Source organism: Rhincodon typus, chromosome 17 (assembly GCF_021869965.1).
Source record: "Rhincodon typus isolate 14 chromosome 17, sRhiTyp1.1, whole genome shotgun sequence".
In the NCBI taxonomy this organism is placed as follows: domain Eukaryota; kingdom Metazoa; phylum Chordata; class Chondrichthyes; order Orectolobiformes; family Rhincodontidae; genus Rhincodon; species Rhincodon typus.
Window position 1 is genome coordinate 27837537 of NC_063348.1, and position 20057 is coordinate 27857593.

General features: G+C 40.3%; 1 protein-coding gene across 7 annotated transcripts in view; it reads left to right on the forward strand.

The window, feature by feature from the left end:
- Nucleotides 1-20057, forward strand: part of dennd2b (DENN domain containing 2B) — a 397329-nt gene that overhangs the window by 341802 nt on the left and 35470 nt on the right. For all 7 annotated transcript variants that reach the window (XM_048606823.1, XM_048606826.1, XM_048606822.1 and 4 more), the window contains exons 13-14: nucleotides 4570-4710; nucleotides 5869-6017. In XM_048606823.1, the coding sequence (XP_048462780.1) occupies nucleotides 4570-4710; nucleotides 5869-6017 (290 nt within the window). The remainder of the gene's footprint in view (nucleotides 1-4569; nucleotides 4711-5868; nucleotides 6018-20057) is intronic.

Below are 20057 nucleotides of genomic sequence, written 5' to 3' on the forward strand. Positions count from 1 at the left end.
TGTGCTGCTCGGAGAGAAAAGTGTGGCTGGTGGTTACCACGTATCTGCTTCCCTTGTCCATCTAGGTGGTATAAGTCGTGGGTTTTGAATGTGCTGCTGAAGGAGTCTGAGTGAGTTACTGCTGTGTGTCTAGTAGATGGTAATCTCTCACACACTGCTTTCATACTGTCCTCTGGCTTAATCCTCTCTCTCACTATTTAGTGGCATTAGGTGTACATCAAATTGCCATAGCAATGGCAGAAGAGTCTGAGAAAAAGAGCAAGGGATAGTTGGCAATAAAGGGAGGGATAGTGTTTTGTTAAATTAATTCAGTTCAATTCGATAGGAATGGATATTGTTTCTGTATCACTCAACTCGGAAAGCTGTCTCCAGCACCTTCTATATTTTGGTTAAATTTTTGACATAACGTTTCTATTCTGTGTGGATTTCTTAAAGTTAATGTGAGTACAAAGTGAGATCTGGCAATGCCAGCTGAACGCAAAGGCAGGAAGATTATGTGCGATTGGATTAATTGATAGAAAAGGAAATTCAGAGATAATAAAGGAAAATTACATATGCTGGAAATCTGGCCAATGGTTGCACCTGTAACATTGTCATGCCTTAGTTGATTTGCCTTTTATCCATTTACAGCACACATGCTGGTATTCACCTGCTGAAGAAGCATGGGAAAAAAGCTCTGAAATTCAGACAAAGTCCCTTGTATTCAAAGAATTCAATCGATATTTAATAAAGTTACATATTTGATGTTGCTCCAAAAAGATATAGGTTCTTCTATATGATTAAGATAACAGTTTTTGGTAAAGATAAACACTGTGGGCTGGATTTAATGGGAGAGTAGACTACATGCACCATCCCCTAAAGGAAAATCAATTAAAAGCTGACACAACTCAAAGAAGCCTACATCCACAGCCAGAACATGCTGCAACGGTGCTAATCAGAAAGAGAGTCAGGCCTCCACCTCTGAGTTTTTAGGGCTGGGAGGAAGTCAGTCAGTGTATAGAGGATGACGGTGGATTTGGAAGGGGGCTAGTTTTGAAGGCCATGTGGGACTGAAGGAAGTTGGGGATGGGTATGGTACCATCTTGGACGGATGCCACTCATGCACACAAGGCACCTTCTGAATAATGTGCCCAATTCTTTTCTAATCTTTTACAACTTCGCTTCGAAAAATTAGCTGTCAACTCCCATTCACCTGCCTATGTCAATATATTATAGTGTGGGCAGGGTAACATTCCAGTCAGTTGGCTTGGAGACAGCTTAATTGATGGCATTATTCATTTACAATTGGTGAGCAGGATGTCAACGCTCACCTACCTACCTACATAATGGGCAGTTTGCTTCCATGTATTCTATTATTTGCAAGTTTTGAAACTTTCCCTGTAGAAACTAATTTACATCAAAAAGAGCAGCTGTCTGAATAACAGCTCCTGAGGAATACCACTTTATTTCTCTCCAGTCTGAAAAACCACTATTCTCTTTTCTGTCCTTGGATCAATTTTCCTTTTATGCTGCCATTGTCACTGTATGCCTATGTGTTTAACTTTACTAACAAGCATACTAAGTAGTATTTTATCAAATGCCTCAGTTACGTTGGATTCGTCCCATCCAGATTTGTTGAGTTTTTACTTTGAAAATGGGCACATATCCTTGTCTATTTTGTTCCTGTCTTCCTTAATTACTGCCAGATTGGCAGCATCGTCTTCTCTGTTGAACCTTAACTATGTTCCCCGTCTCCATGGAAGTTCTCTGTTTGGTCCCTAATTAACCCCACATTTTCTTTGACATATTTTGCACATGTCTGTGCTTTGTCTATTTCCAAAGCTATTCCACACCAGATAACATGAAACTTTTCCAAATGTCCTTCTCTGGAAACGAGCTCCACTTTCCCTAATGTTTTCCCGAGAATCAAATCAAATTTAACTCATTTGGCAGCAAATTCACTGATCATGAAAGCTCTTTATTTTAGACATTTCAGGAATTCCTCAAAAAAAACATAGAAGTGCTGGAGCTGCTCAGTGGGTGTGGCAGTATCTATGGAGGTAGAAAAAGTTAATAATACAAATTCAATGTGATTTCTTCTGAACTCTAGTTGGACTTGAACATTAACTCTTGTTTCTCTCTCCAGACCTGCTGAGTTTCTCCAGCAATTAGTCTTTATTTCAGATCTCCTTCTGCAGTACACTGATTTTATTCAGAATTTTTACTCATTTCTCTTTACACTGTACCCTGTTAACTGTTCATTTTATTGTAATTGATGTTCCTTATGACTGTTATGTAGTTTTGCATTCTTATGTCCTTCTTCCTGCAGTTAGCCTGCAAATCTGCTCCCTTTGCTTCCTTACCACTATCTGATCGCCTGTGTTATACCCAGGGTAGTGTGTTAATCTAGTTTTCTTTATACATTTGCAATAACTTTTAATCATTTACTTATCTGGATACCCAAATTCCATTGCTGTCTGTAATTCTTAATCTCTCACCATTAAGAAAGTATTCTGATCTATCTCTTAGATCCAAGGTCTTGATCCCAAAATTCTTGTGTGAACTTCATTTGCCACAGTTTTATGCACTACTTGATATGTCAATGTCCTATTTCCCTCCCCATTGGTTTTCATCTTCTCCTCTGAAGGAAAAATGTGAAATGACTTCAGTTTTAAAAACGCTAACAAACCTTTTTGAAGAATTTGGCATTTAATATAATCTAAGTTTTGATAATCTTCAGAAACCAAGGTATTAGTATGGCTATGGCCATCTGCCATGCTCCTCTCAGTTCCAGTTGGTTACTTAGAGACCAGAGAAATATTCAGGCACTGGAAGCAGTCTGAAGAGGAACGTCAGGGATCCCTTAGTTTTAGGAGTTTGAGAAATGAGCAGAAACTGGGAAAATGGAAGGGTTGTTTCTGGTAGGGAGAGATCTGGCAGTGCTATTGTGGGGATATGAAGTAATAAATCATACATTACAAAATAATCTTACATCCAGATAATTACTTAAAGCTAAGTTTTGAAAACAGCACATGGTAATACAGGTTCAAACTAGTAAAATGCAAATTTGAATTGGTATCACGAAGTTCTTTCCATAAAGAGTGAACACAGAGAATGGAATTCTTGATGGCAGTCCAGGTAGTATCAGTGAAACTTGCAACAATTTAAAGAACGATTGGAGACTGAAATGAGCAAGGATTTCAACTCTCAGGTCCTTCTTTAGGTTAGGATTGCCCAAATGACCTTTCCTCATTATGTGTACCAAACGATATTTAGACCTGAATTTTCATTTTAAGTTGGATGTGCAAAATTCCCGTTCCTCAAATCCAAGTCAGATGAAACTTCTGCAAACTTCATTCCAACGGTAGGGTGTGTGTTATCTGGGGTCAGGCCTGCACTGGAGCTGAAATGTTTAAAAGACTCACCTCAGTGCTGTGAAATTTCAGCCCAATTATAATAAATACCTTCTTGACCTCATCCCTCACAAACATTTCCTGCCCTATCAATGCCACCTCATACCCCTCATGGAACCTTCTATCCCTCAGTGCCAATACTGATCTGCCCAAACTCCATTGTCCTTTATTCTCTGTCAACCTATGTTCCAGCTCCCAGCCTCCATGGCCATTCATATACTCCATACCAACTTATTCCCCATCTTGCTGCCATGTGCTCCCATCCCCTTCTTGCCAACCTATAACCCTCTACCCAACCCTTGACCCTTCTTTCCTCAAGCCACTTTTATACCAACTTACGAGCTCCCCATCCTTATACTCTCCATGTCAATTTGCCCCATTCACTGCTTGCAGATCTCAGAAGTTATGCTAAGTTGAAACAAAATAAAGTTCTTGGTACGTATTGCAGACTTTGCTACCTTTTTTTTTTCCTGAAGAAGGGTCTCGACCCGAAACGTCAGCTTTCCTGCTCTTCTGATGCTGCTTGGCCTGCTGTGTTCATCCAGCTCTACATCGTGTTATCCCAATTTTTGTACTCAGTGCACTGACCAATGAAAGCAGCTCATGTAAGGTTCCTGAAAGGTAGCTCATGTCCCCTTTTTGCCCTCTTGAGTTTACTCCTACTGCTCTTCTACTCCTCCAGGGATTCACTCGATTCCAGCTCTCTGTACCTGTCATGTGCCGCCTTCTTCTTGACCAGAGCCTCAATATCTCTAGTCATCCAGCATTCCCTACACCTACGGCTTGCCCTTCACCCTAACAGGAACATGTTGTCTCTGGGCTCTTGCTATCTCATTTTTGAAGGCTTCCCACTTCCCAATTGTATTTGTGGCCAAAATTCTATGCCATATTCTTTTCATCTACCATTTAAAGTAATTCTCACAAAAACACCTGGATGCATATGCCAGTCCAGTTCACATTTATCTCTTTATTACATGTACTGCATGTTTACCCTTCCCATTGTTTGCGTTCTGAATGTGAAAAGCATCAGTGGCTTCGGCAACTCATCAGCATAGTGCTTTCTCGAAATATTTCTTGAATGCTTACTACTTCAATTTGTTTGGTAATTCCTAAAGCAAGACTGTTAAAAAGAATGTACGGGGATGTTTTATTTACATTTAATGTTGTACTTGAGCAGATTCTGGATGAAGTGGAGAGGAGGCGTGGAATTTCTGCTGCCCTGGTCTATCCATTCATGAGAAGTTTAATGGAGTCACCCTTCCCTGCACCAGGAAGGACGATACGAGTCAAGACCTTTCTACCAGGGGCTGGGAATGAGGTGCATGATTCTCTTGTTAAAAAGGCCATTGATAAATAATGTAATTAAGAAGATTAGGAATTAACTTTTAAAATTTTGAACAACCAAAACCCAGCTACAAATTGACCAAACACCTGTACATGACAGCAAGTTTATTGAAAGTATATATTAAATTGTTTCCAAAGATCCTTTCGGAACCAAAAAAAATTAAATTACTGCTTTAAGTGCAAGGTGCTCAGTGAAGATAAAGAAGTCCCCTGATTCCTGTGTTAACTAAAGAGTTTACAAGTAATGCATATCATAGTGGAGTAAAATAAGAAAATTGAGGCCTGACGGTGGTTCACAGGATAGTAATTCAATCAAAATGTCTACTAGTCATGATCTATTTAAACAAAGCTTAAACAGTTTAATGGCATTAAGTCTAACTAACTGCCATAAACCCATTACCATTCTTTTGCTGTTAGTCATTATGTTTAAAAGTCACAAAATAAATTATGCATTATGTATGCTGTGTTGATAATTTACAAGCTGAGAAAGTACAGTGTCACAGTATATGCCTTCAGTTTTGCAGTGACAACACAGTATTAATAAATGTTTCTGCTGTGGGTTATCAGCAAATGTACAACACAGTTGTAGTAGTTGAATTTCAAATAAGATGGCAAGGGAAAATCAAAAATATTCACATTGGACAGCCAACATAAATTTATTTATAATTATACTCGATTTGGGTTCAACTACCAGTTTTGATGGTATTATGATATGAAACCATGTGTTCTAAAGAAACAAAATGTTAGAATATCTTTGTACAGTTGCTTCTGTTAGAATACAGTGCTAAGCCCTTGAAAATTTCATTTTGGTTTCCAAATATAATCTAGATAATCTTAAACATCCAAGAGACGATTATAGGCAAATTAGTGAGCAAATATTTGAATGCTTTTTCTTTGTGATATTAATGACTGTGTTAAATGGTGAATGACAGAATGTTATACAATTTTATTAGGTATATATTCACTAATATTAATGCCAACTGTTTCTCAATTTGGAGAATACGCCAGAGAACCTATTTGCTGACCATAACATTTTTCCACCTCAAAGCATGATAACCAATCTCACCTTTGTACCTCTCCTAAATCTTTAGTGACTGATACAGCAGTCTGACAGCTGAACTTATCATTTCAGGTTATTGAACTTCGACGCCCCATGGACTCACGATTGGAGCACGTAGACTTTGACTGTCTCTTTCGTTGTCTCAGCATACGGCAAATTATCAGGATCTTTGCATCTCTACTGCTTGAGAGGCGGGTGATATTTATCGCAGATAAACTGAGGTAATGGACACATGCTGCAGGTTTGGAATGATATTTTGATTTCTCAAATACATGACAATGGGTTACTAGAAGTTACACAGACATGATTTCTAACAATTTTTCTCAAAATTGTACAAACTGTCAGTTATTTTTGATATATTAGTGGTGAGAAAAAAGTGATATTGTTCTGTATCTTATTTCAAGGGAGGCACCAAGAGAGGATGCACTGGAGTGATTAGTTTGTATACAGTATGGTAAGATTTAGTTGATAAATTTGGTTTTGAATGTTTATTTTGTGGTGATTTATCTTCCTGCATTGTAGCCAAACCAGCAGATAGCCATGCCAGAGAGAAGACAAACAATATGAAGCTGTTCGTGTAAGAGGATCTGGGGTTACGGTTATAAAAATTGCATTCAAACGAGCCCCATACAGACAGTACCAAGAAAGAGGCTTTCTTGTCTACCTCCTCCTTTCTTGCACCTGCTCGTCCTCTCTTGCTCGTCCAACTTATTGTCCTCAGTTGCTTTCTATATGGCTAGTGGTAAGGCTGTATCTTTATGATGGCAAACTTGTGCTGTGAGCAGCAGATCACTACAAATCTTGACACGTGTTTCAATAAGTACCGCAAGGCTCTTCCAGAGCTGTGCACTGTTTCAGTGCACTGATGGCCTGCTCTATCACATTGTGTGTAGTACCATAGTTTTCATCGTATGCAGGATGAGTACATGTGCATATCGCTGGCACACTGCAGTTATGTGCCATGTTGTCAATTCATTTTTTTTTCACCAATCATCCTTTGGATTGCTGTGGTTGTTGAAATGCAGCTGGCTGATGGCCAGCTTCGGACTGAAGGCATTGTGATTGCTGCTAGTATATTGAACATTGACTTGCATGATTTACAGTATGTGATCACAATGTTGACTGCATGGAATTCCTTTCACTTCTGGTACAGGACAGAGGTGGCATGTGGCCCCGTCCCCCCACCCCGCCCCCCATAATGCAATTTATGTACATTTACTGACATTGTGCACTGTGGGGGAGGTGCGGCTGCTAACCGGTGAAAGGAGAACAGTTCATCTCAGTTTTAAGATACATGGGAGTTTCAATGTGACTTTTGTGTCCTATGAGTGCTGTTATATTTCTAATGTGCGCTGTGTGCAATTGTGTGAGTTGTGCTGAGTACCATATTGAAGTTGAAGTTTGCATCTATGCATTGAACATCCACTGGAAGTGTGCAGAACAGACAAATCTTGGCTTCAATCTGCATGTAACACTGATTTGATTTCAGCAGCAGCTAATGACTGCTCTTAAGCTCACAGAGTTGAACATGTATACAGCAGCTGGAAGGATCCCAAAATCAGCATTTAAAAGGATAATCCTGCTGGTTAATTGCTTCTTCTGCTGTTGCTGTGATTCTACAAGTGTCTTGTGCTTTATATCATTGTTCTATATTGTGAAAAGCTACACAGATTGATTTGGCAGGTGGTGAAAGAGTTTTTGCTATCTTCAAGGCTTCTTCACAAACCGGCTATAACGCATGTGCAGCAGTAGAGTAGGCAATATCTTTGGAAAAGGAGTAGAGGTTACTGGAGAAGGCGGAGAAGACTCTTGCCAGGAGGTCATATGGGAAGCAGATCTCCTACATGTTTCTCCCTAATAAGAAAGAATGAAACGTATTTTCCTCAAATGGACAGAGAAGTTCAATATTCTTCTTTACATAACAATGTATAACAACTTGCAAGATGTTGCAGATATCTCAGTTTTAGCCTGGAAGGAGCCAGATACATAAAAGTTTGGTCCTGTAGTCCCTGTGTCAATGATTGGTAATACTGTAAATTGTCCTGCTATGATGTTGCAGCTGATGACTGACACCATGGAGGACATCCTTACTGAGGGACAGAGATAACATTGTTGTTCACTGATGCTCAGGTAGGAGAATTGCTTCTTGTATGACTTCCTCCTGAGGGCCCTTCTTCCATTCATCTTTTTCTCATCCATGTGTCTTAGACTGAGATATTCTATTCCTCTTTCGGTGATTGATAGTCATTGATAAATTGAGCAAAGAACCCTGGTCTCATATACCAATGCCAATCAATGATTCATTCATAGGCTAGATTTGTCAAGCAATATTTTCTCTGCAAGACCTTCATCTAATCAAAATAAAAACCAAAAGAACTATGGATGCTGTAAATCAGGAACAAAAACAAAGTTGCTGGAAAAGCTCGGCAGGTCTGGCAGCATCTGTGAAGGAGAAAACAGAGTTAACGTTTCGGGTCCGCTACAACTGAGTTCTGAGGAAGGGTCACCGGACCCGAAACGTTAACTGTGTTTTCTCCTTCACAGGTGCTGCCAGACCTGCTGAGCTTTTCCAGCAACTTTGTTTTTGTTCATCTAATCAAAGTTTGTTCATCATCAAATTATTTTTCAAAAGACTGCAACGTTTTAACAACTGAAAATAGCTGTTACGGACTTGAAACTTTGTGAATGCTTGGTAGGTTTTTATGCTTTAGATGCATGTAGAATATTGGGACTAAGTTCACAGGAGTTTAGAAGAATAAGAAGGGACCTCCTGGAAAACCCGTAAAATTCTAGCAGGACCACAAAGAAACAAATTTGTAAAGAGATCTCAGTTATCTGTGAGAATAATAGGGTGGTTATGGTGGGGGATTTTAATCTTCCAAACATACACTGGGACTGCCATGGTGTTAAGGGCTTGGATGGAGAGGAATTTGTTAAGTGCGCACAAGAAAATTTTCTGATTCAGTAAATGGATGTACTTACTAGATTAGGTGCAAAACTTGACCTACTCTGGGGAAATAAGGCAGGGCAGGTGACTGAGGTGTCAGTGGGGGAGTACATTTGGGCCAGTGACCATAATTCTTTTAGCTTTAAAATAATGATGGAAAACGATAGACCGAATCTAAAAGTTAAAGTTCTAAATTGGAGGAAGGCGTTGTGAGCCTGTGGAATTCTCTGATACAGAAAGTGGATGAAGGCAAAACATTAAATGTTTTCCAGAAGGAATTAAATATAGTTCTTAGAAGTAAAAGGATCAAAGGGTATGGGGAGAAAGCAGGAACAGGTTATTGAGTTGAATGGTCAGCTGTGATCATATTGAATTGCACAGAAGGCTTGAAGAGCTGAATGGCCAATCCTGTTCACATTTTCTATGTCGGCAAACTCAGCATTATGTTTTGTACTTTTGTTTACTCCATATATCAATAGAAGGAGAAAGATAGTTTAAAAGTGGTAGGAAAGAAATGTGAGTCGTTTCACAGATGCTACTAGTGTTGTTGTCCCAAACAGGAAATTAAAATTCTGTGAGAGTAGCGGTAATGCACAGAGATAATGAGAAGTTATCAGCTTATATGTTACTGACCTTGCTAAAGTCTCCTGGCAGCATTGAATCATGTGTGTTTCAATGGAATCTGCCTTTTACACCCAAGTTTTGGTTACTATCTGGAATCAGGAGGAGACAGGCAGAAATAAAATGGTACCAGGCAACTTATTAAGAAAAAAGTGATTAGAACATGGATGTGAACTAGCAAGGTACATAAAAACAGAGTGTAAAAGCCACTGTAAGCTTCGTTATGCCAGCTCTGTTGAGGAGGTGTACGTAAAATTGGTTGAATAATGGTTGTCTATAGTCAAGCTTGTGTCAGTTTCACACTGTGAAATACACAACTAAAATTAGGCTGAAGTAAACACAGACAATGCCAGAGAAAGAGTTCTGAAGAAAAGTTATACCGGATTGGGAAAAGTTAACTCCGTTTCTCTCTGTAGATGGTCTGTCTCAGCAGATCCTGCCTGACCTGCTGAGTTTCTGTAGCATTTCCTGTATTTGTGTCAGTTTTCCAGCATCTGCAGTATTTTGCCTTTATAAAATTAGGTGAGTTGGGTAAAAATATTTGGTAAGTTTCGTGGTGAGGCCAATATCTGACTCACCAACTTGTATTACACACCCTGCATCCTGTTGGGATCACTGTTTGCTGTCTCTTCCCTGTTTGCATTGTATGTAAATTGGTTATCACTTGGGTCATTTGGATGTTCCTCTTGTTTATCTGAGCCAGCACCACATCCGAGGAATGAATGGGGACAGGGATGATTGGAGGCAGTTATTGTTGAAGGAGAAGGCCTTACAGTGGAGAGAGGCCAACATAAGGCCTTCTTCATCCTTCCCCCTTCCAGCAGAACCTGATGAATTCTTTGTGGTCTTGATGATAACCAATGTAGGATATTATTTACAATAGGCACAGTGCTTCTGCCTCTATAATTGCCCAATCGTTTTGTCTGGCAAGAGGCATTCTCGCTGCATCACTCTTCAGATTTTTTGACCAGGCATGGCAGAGGGAACTCTACTAAGAACGTGTCAAGTGTATCTGATGAGCCCAGCTGAGGCAAGTGAATGAACAAACGGGATGTGACAAAAGACATGGCTTAGGAGGGAAAGAGATGTTAAGAAGTGAACTGTTGAGTGGTGAAAAGTGCCAAAGATTTTGACATTGTCATTGCTCCTGTTAACAAAACATAAACACAGATGTAATCATTCAGCTCCTCAAGCCTGTTCCACCATGAAATGAGATACTTGCAGTTCTGATTGTGGTTTTAACACTTCGCTGCTTTCCCCACATAACAGATGACTCACTTGTAGATCAAAAAAACTGAGCCATGAATATATTCAATGAACCAGGCTTCATTGCTGCCTGGAATACCCCCTTCAATCCCAAGGAATGGCCTGAGATGACTTTTTTTTTTTATTGTCTTGTGGGACATGTGTGTTGCTGGCTGTCCATCACTTATTGCCTGTCCTCAGTTGCCCTTGATACGGTGGAGGTGAGGTGCCTTCTTGAACTGCTGTAGTTCACGTGATGTAGGTAGAATCACCTTGCCATCAGGGAGGGAATTGCACGATTTGGACCCAGTGACAGTGAAGGAACAGCAATATATTTGCAGGTGGTGGTATTCCTATGTATCTACTCCCTTTGTCCTTCTGGATGGAAGTAGGTATGGGTTTGGAAGATGCTGTCTGAGGTTCTTTGGCAAATTTCTGCAGTGCATGTTGTTGATAGTATGGACTGCTGCTACTGATTGTCAGTGCTGGAAGGAGTGGATACTTGTGGATGTGTTACCAAACAAGTGGTTAGATTGTCTCTTATCGAAGATGGTCATTGCCTGGCATTTGTGTGGCATGAATGTTACTTGCCACTTGTCAACCGAAGCTTGGATGTTGTCTAGACCTTATTACATTTGAACACTGGGGACTGTTCCAGTATCTGAGGAGTTGTGAATAATGAAGAATGACCTGCTTCCCCTCTGGTTTGATGGGTCTCCGATGGGTAAAATGTCCAATGCACCAATCTGTGAACTCTGCCACATGTGGGGTACAGGGTGCTTGAGGAATTGAGTAGATGTGTTGTTTGGACATTGCTTGCTCTATCCAGTGCCTCAACACCTCTGAACATTCCCAAGAAAGTCTGACCATATTGTTGTTGCTGTGGGGCCATATTTAGGCAAGACTGGGTAAGGATGGCAGATTTCCGTCCTTGAAAGAACAGTAGTGAACCATGTCAACACGGTTTGGAGCTGAAGGAACACAGCAGGCCAGGCAGCATCAAGGGAGAGGAAAGTCGACGTTTTGGGTCGGGACCCTTCATTAGAACTGGGCAGAGGAGATCACCAGTGGATTACAGTGGGAGAGAGATCCACTGAGGTCTTTCTAGAGGGAGGAGGACAACTCCTTCAAGATGGACATCCTTGGAAGAGGCTTTGCAGTAAGGTTTTAGTCACTCGGAGATAGCAAGAGATGCTGGAGTCAGAGTCAACGCACTGTGGAACTGGAGGAACACAGCAGGCCAAGCAGCTTCAGAGGAGCAGGAAAGTCGACGTTTCGGGTCAGGACCCTTCATCAGTCAACCATTTGGGATTTTGCAACAATCTGAAAGCTTCGTGGTTATTTTTATTCCAGATCTAAAAAAAAAAGTCAAGTTCTCAAATTGTCACGGTATGATTTGAACTCGAATTCCATGGATTATTAGTTCACTGACATAACCACTGCTTTACAGTATCCTCCACTAATGTATACATATAACTTAAAACATTTTTAAACCACGTAAATTGAACAGGAAAAGTGGAAATAGTGTAACAGTAAAACCTGTCCTCTGCCATTAGAAACCTCACAGATGTTCTCTCAGTGGAATTTGTTGGGCTAAATCAGAGATTTGGGTTGGTCAGTAGAAAGTTTTTTTTAAAGTAGATATCATCTCTATGTTGTTTGGAACACAGTCTAAACAAACATAGGCACAAGGTCCTTTTGACAGCCAATGACGGCATTCGGAAGGAATGTACTTCCCCTTAAAGTTTTCTTTGCTCCCCATTTTTGTAGAGGCCTCATTTGTTCTGTCAAACATTTAGAATTTATCCTTATTATTCATTTGTCCCTAAGTTTTTATATGGATAGCAACATCTGGAACTCATCACAGAAATATTTCACATTAGAACTGAAATGTAACAGTTTGTTCAACAATGATTGACTACTCCAATCTCTCTCCCAACCTGTGCTTCACTGTAATTAACTAATGAGGTTACAAAGGTTAATTACTGTGGTTTCTGATTGATAACAAATTCTCTGTAAAGGTTTTCCACTAACTTGTCAAGAACTATTGTAACATTTCAGTTTCTAAGTCAAAAGTGTTTTAGCTCTTTTAGAGAATGTATTCAGTTTAGAAATGCTTTGTAACTGGAAACAGTGAGTAGCTGTGGTTACTTAATTGATTTTAATGGGCAGCGTGCTCTGATTTGATTTGCTCTAGTAAAGTACAACTGGAAGGCCTGCTTTTTGAGAGTTCAGATTTTCAGCTCCAAAATGGTCTCACTGTTCCTCCAGAGGCTTAAGTTGTAAGATTCTGCCCATCCAGTTCCACAGAGATTTATTTATACAGAACTTACACACTATTAAAGATAGGAAGACAGACACGTAAAGGTGTCATCAACAGTGCTATCAAGCAGCACCTGCTGAGCAATAACCTGCTCAGTGACGCCCAGTTTGGGTTCTGCCAGGGCCACTCAGTTCCTGACCTCATTACAGCCTTGGTTCAAACATGGACAAAAGAGCTGAATTCTAGAGGTGCAATGAGAGTGACAGCCCTTGACATCAAGGCTGTATTCAACCGAGTGTAGCATCAGAGTCCTAGAAAAACTGGAATCAATGGGTATCGGGGGCAAACGCTCTGGTGGTTGGAGTCATACCTGACACATAGGAAGATGGTTGTGGTTGTTGGAGGTCCTGGACATCTTTCCAGGAGTTCCCCAGGGTAGTGCCCTAGGCCCAACCATCTTCAGCTGCTTCATCAATGACCTTGCCTCCATCATAAGGTCGGAAGTGGGTATGTTCGCCGATGATTGATTGCATAATAAAAACCGAAAGAACGGCAGATGCTGTAAATCAGGAACAAAAACAAAGCTGCTGGAAAAACTCAGCAGGTCTGGCAGCATCTGTGAAGAGAAAAAACAGAGTTAAAGTTTCAGGACTGGTGACCCTTCCTCATGATTGCATAACGTTCAGCACAATTCGTGACTCCTCAGATACTGAAGCAGTCCGTGTTCAAATGCAACAAGATCTGTACAGTATCCAGGCTTGGGCTGACAAGTGGCAAGTAACATTCGTGCCACACAAATGCCAGGCTATGAACATCACCAATAAGAGACAATCTAATCACCGCCCCTTGGCTTTCAACAGTGTTGCCATCACTGAATCCCCCACTATCAACATCCTAGGGGTTATCATTGACCAGAAACTCAACTGGACTCACCACATAAACACAGTGGCTACAAGAGTAGGCCAGAAGCTGGGAATACTGCACCGAGTAACTCACTTCCTGACTCCTCAAAACCTGTCCACCATCTACAAGGCACAAGTCAGGAGTGTGATGGAATACTCTCCTCTTGCCTGGATGAGTGCAGCCCCAACAACAATCAAGAAGCTTGACACCATCCAGGACAAAGCAGCCTGTTTGATTGGCACTACATCCACAAGCATTCACTCCCTCCACCACCGACGCTCATTAGCAGTGGCGTGTACGATCTACAAGATGCACTGCAGAAATTCACCCAAAGTCTTCATACAGCACCTTCCAAACCCACGACTACTTCCATCGAGAAGGACAAGGGCAGTAGATATATGGGAATACCATCACTTTCAAGTTCCCCTCCAAGCCACTCACCATCCTGACTTGGAAATATATCACTGTTCCTTCACTGTCACTGGATCAAAGTCCTGAAATTATCTCCTTAATGGCATTATGGGTCAACCCACAGCAGGTGAACTGCAGCGGTTCAAGAAGGCAGCTCACCACCACCTTCACAAGGGCAACTAGGGATGGGCAATAAATGCTGGCCAGCCAGCGATGCCCACATCCCACAAATGAATAAAACTAAATGTAAACAGTCACAACTGGTTCTATAGGATTTGCTCTGGCAGTTACAATCTACTTCTAAATGATAGAGAAATCAAAATCATTAAAATAGAGAATAGATTTAAATTTCAGAGGATGTGATTTCAGAGGACGTTTTATTTTCAATTGTTCAGTTACCTTAGTCATTCTACGGCATTCCTGAATGCTATTTTACTACTGTTGACTAGTCAATTATAAACCTGTGACGACTTCAAATACTAGAGCCGTAAACAAATCACTCAACCAAAGCAATGAGTTAATGAGAGAGCAGTGCAAATGTTCGTTGAAGGGCAGGAAGCCAACAGCTAGTTAATAGTGAATATAGAAAAGTTATTTGCATGATGATAAAGAAACCTATTAGCTAGTCAATCACAGTTGAAAAAGAGTATCTTGTGCCACTAGTCAAAGTGTTTTGTTAAAATTGCAGTTACAGAATTATTGAATATTCATCCTTCCCCTGCAGTCCTGCAAATATTCTGTCTCCACATACTTACACTGTTCTTCGTTGAAAGTTCGAAATGAATTCACAGTCTCAAGTAGTACAATCAGTTCCTAATCACTCGCTGCATCAATTTTTCTTCTCTCCATTTGGTTTTTTGAATCATTTTAAGTTACTGTCTTCTGGTTCTCAATTCTTGCACCAGTGGGATAATTTCTCTACATTTACACTGTCTAGACCTGTCGTGAATTTGAATCATTCTTTCAAATCTTCCTTCACCCTTTTCTTTCTCTGGGGCGAACAGCCCCAGCTTCATAAGTGAAGTCTGCCATCCCTAAAACAATTCTTATGACAGTTTACTGTCTAAATCCTCTCAAAATCCTTCACATTCTTCCTCATTACAGGTTGTCATCTTGAAATGCCCCCTTTATCCAACTGTCTGACTTTGAGTTAACCAATTGTCTGTCTGTGCGAATATACTGCCCCAGCACTATGAGCTGTCGTTCTATTCAGTAGCCTGTTGTGCAATACCTTATCGAGTGCCTTTTGCACATCCAAGTATATTGCACTTGCTGGTTCTCCTTTATCTGTCCTGCTTGCTATCTCAAAGAACCACTGATCATTGTCAGGCATGATTTCTTTTTCATGAAGCATATTGGCTTTGCTTGATTTTATTAAGCACTTCGAAATGCTCTATGATTGTATCCTTTGTAATAGACTCTAATATTTTCCCAATGACAGGTGTGAAGTTAACTCGCCTATTGTTACCATTTTTTGTCTCCCTTCCTTTTTGAATTGGTGGGGTGCGGTGGTATCACATTGCAGTTTCCCAATCTTCTGGGACTGTTTCGGAATCTAAGAATTCTTAGGAGATTTACTACCATTGTATTCACTATCTCAGTAGACAATTCCTTTGAAATCCTAATCCATCAGGTCCAAGTGATTTATCACCTTTATTCCCATTAGTTTCCCAACTATCTTTTCTCTAGTGATAGTTATTCTGTTTATTTCCCTCTCCCCACCTTTAGCCCCTTAATATGCTATTAACATCCTCTATCGTGAAGACTGATGCAAAGTGTTTATTCAATTCCTCTGCCTTTCTTGGTTCCCCATTATTATTTCTCCAACCTCATTCTCTAAGAGGCTTTTGTTCCCTTGGCCTCTGTTTTTATTTTATACACTTAAAGAGGCATCTTATTTCCTTTTTGTATATTGCTAGTTTGCCCTCAGTTTATTTTCTCCCCTTTTTATTGCTTTTCGTCATTGATTGTTGACTTTTAAAACTTGCCCAAACTTCTGTATTCCTGTCATCTTTGCCACGTTGTGTGTTTTTTTTCCATTTGACACAATCCTTCACTTGCTTTGTGTTCTTCCTAGAATTCTTCATCCTCAAGCACAGATGCTTCTCAAGAGCTGCCCCTTGGATCCCTGTTTCTGCCTCACCCACAATCACACACTCCTGTCCTTGATCACAGATCGAGTTTAAAGTACCTCATTGAAAGCGTGTGACAGCCTCCTGGAGCAAAGTGTCCAGGTAAATATTCCCTTCCTGATGTGGTACAGTGTTTGCAGCTTGGGCTCCAGCTCCTCAACTTGGATCCGTAGTTGCTTGAGCTACAAACACTTCCTACAGATGTTCACTGTAGATCATCTTCCTGTCCAGCATTTCCCATACGTGACACCTGCAACACATGACCCAGTCTGCCATCTCAATTGTATTTTACAATGTTATTAATTAAGTCACTCTAGCATCTCTTCTTTTCATTCTTGAAGAATCCTCACTGCATCTGTGGTAGGCAGATTGATGAGGATGAGGTCAGATATGTTTTTCCCTCTTGTTGAATTGCTCACAGTCTGCCATTAACCCTATCTAGTAATCTGTCTTTTTGGACTTCACCCAACTCAGTCAGTAGTGGGATAGACATGGAAATTCTCAAGCTGAGTATATTATGCACACTTGCCAGCCTCAGTACTTTCTCCAGTGGTGTTCAACATGGGGGTGTACTGATTCACCTGCTGGTAGGATAGGACCTATCCACGTATAGTGACTGTCTGGGACATTACATGATTCTGAGTAGGACCATGTCAAGCTGCTTCTGGTCTAGTCTGTAAGACTGCTGTCCCAATTTTGTCACTAGCCACTAGGTTTTTGTGAGGATGACTTTGCAGGGTCAACAGGACTGAGTTTTCCATTGTTGTTTTGGATACTGTAGTCAATTCCAGGTGGTCTGCCCATTTCCACCCTTTTTGTGAAACTTGTTAGCAGTTTGATACAACTGAGTGCTTGCGGGGCCATTTCAGAGGATAGATTGTTAAGGATCTGGAGTTACATGTAGGCCAGACCAAATGAAGACAGCAGATCTCTTTTCCTAAAATTAGTAAACCAATGGGATTTTACAATAATCAACAATAATTTCATGATCACGAATGTTTTAATTCAAGATTTTTTTGAAATTAAAGTTTCACCATTTGTCATTTTTTAAAATATTCATCCATACAATGAGGGTGTCACTGGCTAGGTCAGCATTTATTGCCCATTCCAGTGGGCGGTTAAGATTGCTGTGGGTCTGGAGTCACATGTAGTCCAGGCCAGGTGAGGCTGATGATTTCATTCCCTAAGGACATTGGTGAATCAGATGCGTTATTTTGACAATTGACAGTGGTTCCATGGTCAACGTTAGATACTTAATTGCAGATTTCTATTGAATTCAAATTCCACCATTTGCTGTGGCAGGATTCAAAGCTGGGTCTCTGGATTAGCAGCGATAATACCACTAGACCATTGCCTCCCCATTGAAGCTATATGAATAATTTATAGTACTAATTTAGTTTGCAAATTTTTCTCAGGACTCCTGGCTCTATTACAAGCTTAGAAATCAACTCTGACCTTGCAAGACAAATACAGACTACCTTCTAAGTGTAATGAACGCCAAGCTGGTTCAAACTGCATTTAGTTAAGGGTTCCGCATCAGATTCTCAATCACATTTACCCTATTTTATTCTGTTAAGACTTGAATTCCTAAATCCAAGTACTTTGATGAATTTGTTTTAGAACATATGGTAGACATTCATAACACAACATTTGGTTACGCAATAGTTCAACGATAGCATAGTGTCTGAAGGCACCACAAATTGTTACGACATGGAGACAGATAGCCAAAATCAAATCAGACTCCCTGTCCCTGTATTCTCTACATAGGAAAATTAAAATACTCAATGACTGCTCAAAATTGCCCCAATGGTTCCTAACCAAACTTTTAAAATAACCAATACCAGATTTTGTGACTAGCCAATACCAGGCTCCAAGTTTGTAGCTTAAAGAGAATAATTAACAATTTGTAAGTAATGTTATAGATTTAGCAAAGTTAAGCAGCTAGGTAGTCTAATGTCTTTGATTTAAACCCAATCTTCTTTGATTTTAGCCCCCACTCTCTCAAAGATAGATAGACAAACAGACCCATTAAGGGACAAATAAAATAAAAATGAGAGAGATGTAACTGGCCAGTTCACTTAAGCAGTCTCCATGATCCGTAACATTGCAGACACAAGGGCTGACCATCTCCATGGTTCATGTGCTTTACTTAATATTAATTGAGAGATAATTCTTGCTTCTCTTAATCATTTACTGGACAGGTCTTCCTTCAGATCACTTCTTCGTGTTATTTCCGTTACCTTGCCTCAAACTTCCTTTAATGGCTCTGTACTTTATTGGACATAACTCTTTTTTATATATAGGTATAATATTCCCTCATTTACAATCCTGTGGAAACTCTCCAGTGCTTGATAGATTCTTTTCACTGTTTGTTGTAAATATTTCTTCACATTTTTAGCAACCTAGGATATGCCATTTGACACTGAATCTTTTAGCTTTCGGTTTGTTTAACTTACCAAGTGCCTCCCCTCTCATTTTAAAACAGTTGCTTTAATTTGCTTTGCAAAATCATTGGATAGCAAACCAATATTTTCTACCACAGTGAACATTTCTTTCTTTACAGAAGAAAAGAACATGAGCTGCTTTATTTCCATAACATGAATCAACTAACAGTATCCATTTTTTCATATTGAGAAAGCATTTTTCCAGTTGATTTATTTGTTGTTACATGCACTGGAATACAGTGAAGTTTTGTTAATGAGCGGTACAGGCAAATCATTGTAAGCAAAGGATGTACAGATCAAAAAGACTTAGATAGAGGCATACAGATTACATTCCACAGGGCGCGCACTAGGCGAGATGAAGATGTTAGCAAGACCAGCCTTATTTGAGGCTAGGGATTCCATTCATCAGTTCGATAATGGTCGGGAAGAAGCTGTTCCTGAATTTTCTTGTGCGTGTGTTCAGGCTTCTGTATCTTCTGCCTGATGGAAGAGGTTGTAGGAGAGCATTACCAGGGTGCGATGGGTCTTTGATAATGTTGGCTGCCTTTCTGCGGCAGCCAGCCGTGTAAGTAGAGTCCATGGTTGGAAGGTTGGCCTCTCTGATGGTTTGGGCTGTGCACACCACCTTCTGTAGTTTCTTATGGTCCTGGGCAGAGCAGTTGCTATTCTATGCTGTTATGTGCCTGGATAGTATGCCTTCAATTGTGCATCTGTAGAAGTTGGTGAGGGATCCTTATGGACATGCCAAATTTCCTGAGCTGCCTGAGGAAGAAGAGGCATTGCTGTGCCTTGGGTTATAAAAACAATAAAATACATGATTACTTTGCTCACTAAACAAAGGATCATCCAACAGTAGTTCACATTTTTAAAAGTGGTTCAAAATTTTAAAAGAAACAGTCACTTTAGCCATAGGGCACAGAGAGAAAGATACAAGACAGAGACTTTGATAGTGTAAAAAAAACTTTCATGATTTAATATACCCAGAAACTCCATGTTGATGGGATTATTCTGCAATTCTATCAATATTCAACTATAACTAGTGCAGTTGGACCTCTTGATACAGCTTCCGTATTTGTCAGGTGTTTGGTGAGCAGAGAACATTTCCTGAATCCATGAATTTTAAAGGGCGCAGCAGCAAACTAGGATCCTGGCTACTGTAGCTACTTAAGAAATCAGTGGCACGCCTATCATATTCAAGATAAATCTGTCATAAAAACACCTGAGATAACCAGGTGTAGAGCTGGATGAACACAGCAGGCCAAGCAGCATCAGAGGAGCAGGAAAGCTGACGTTTC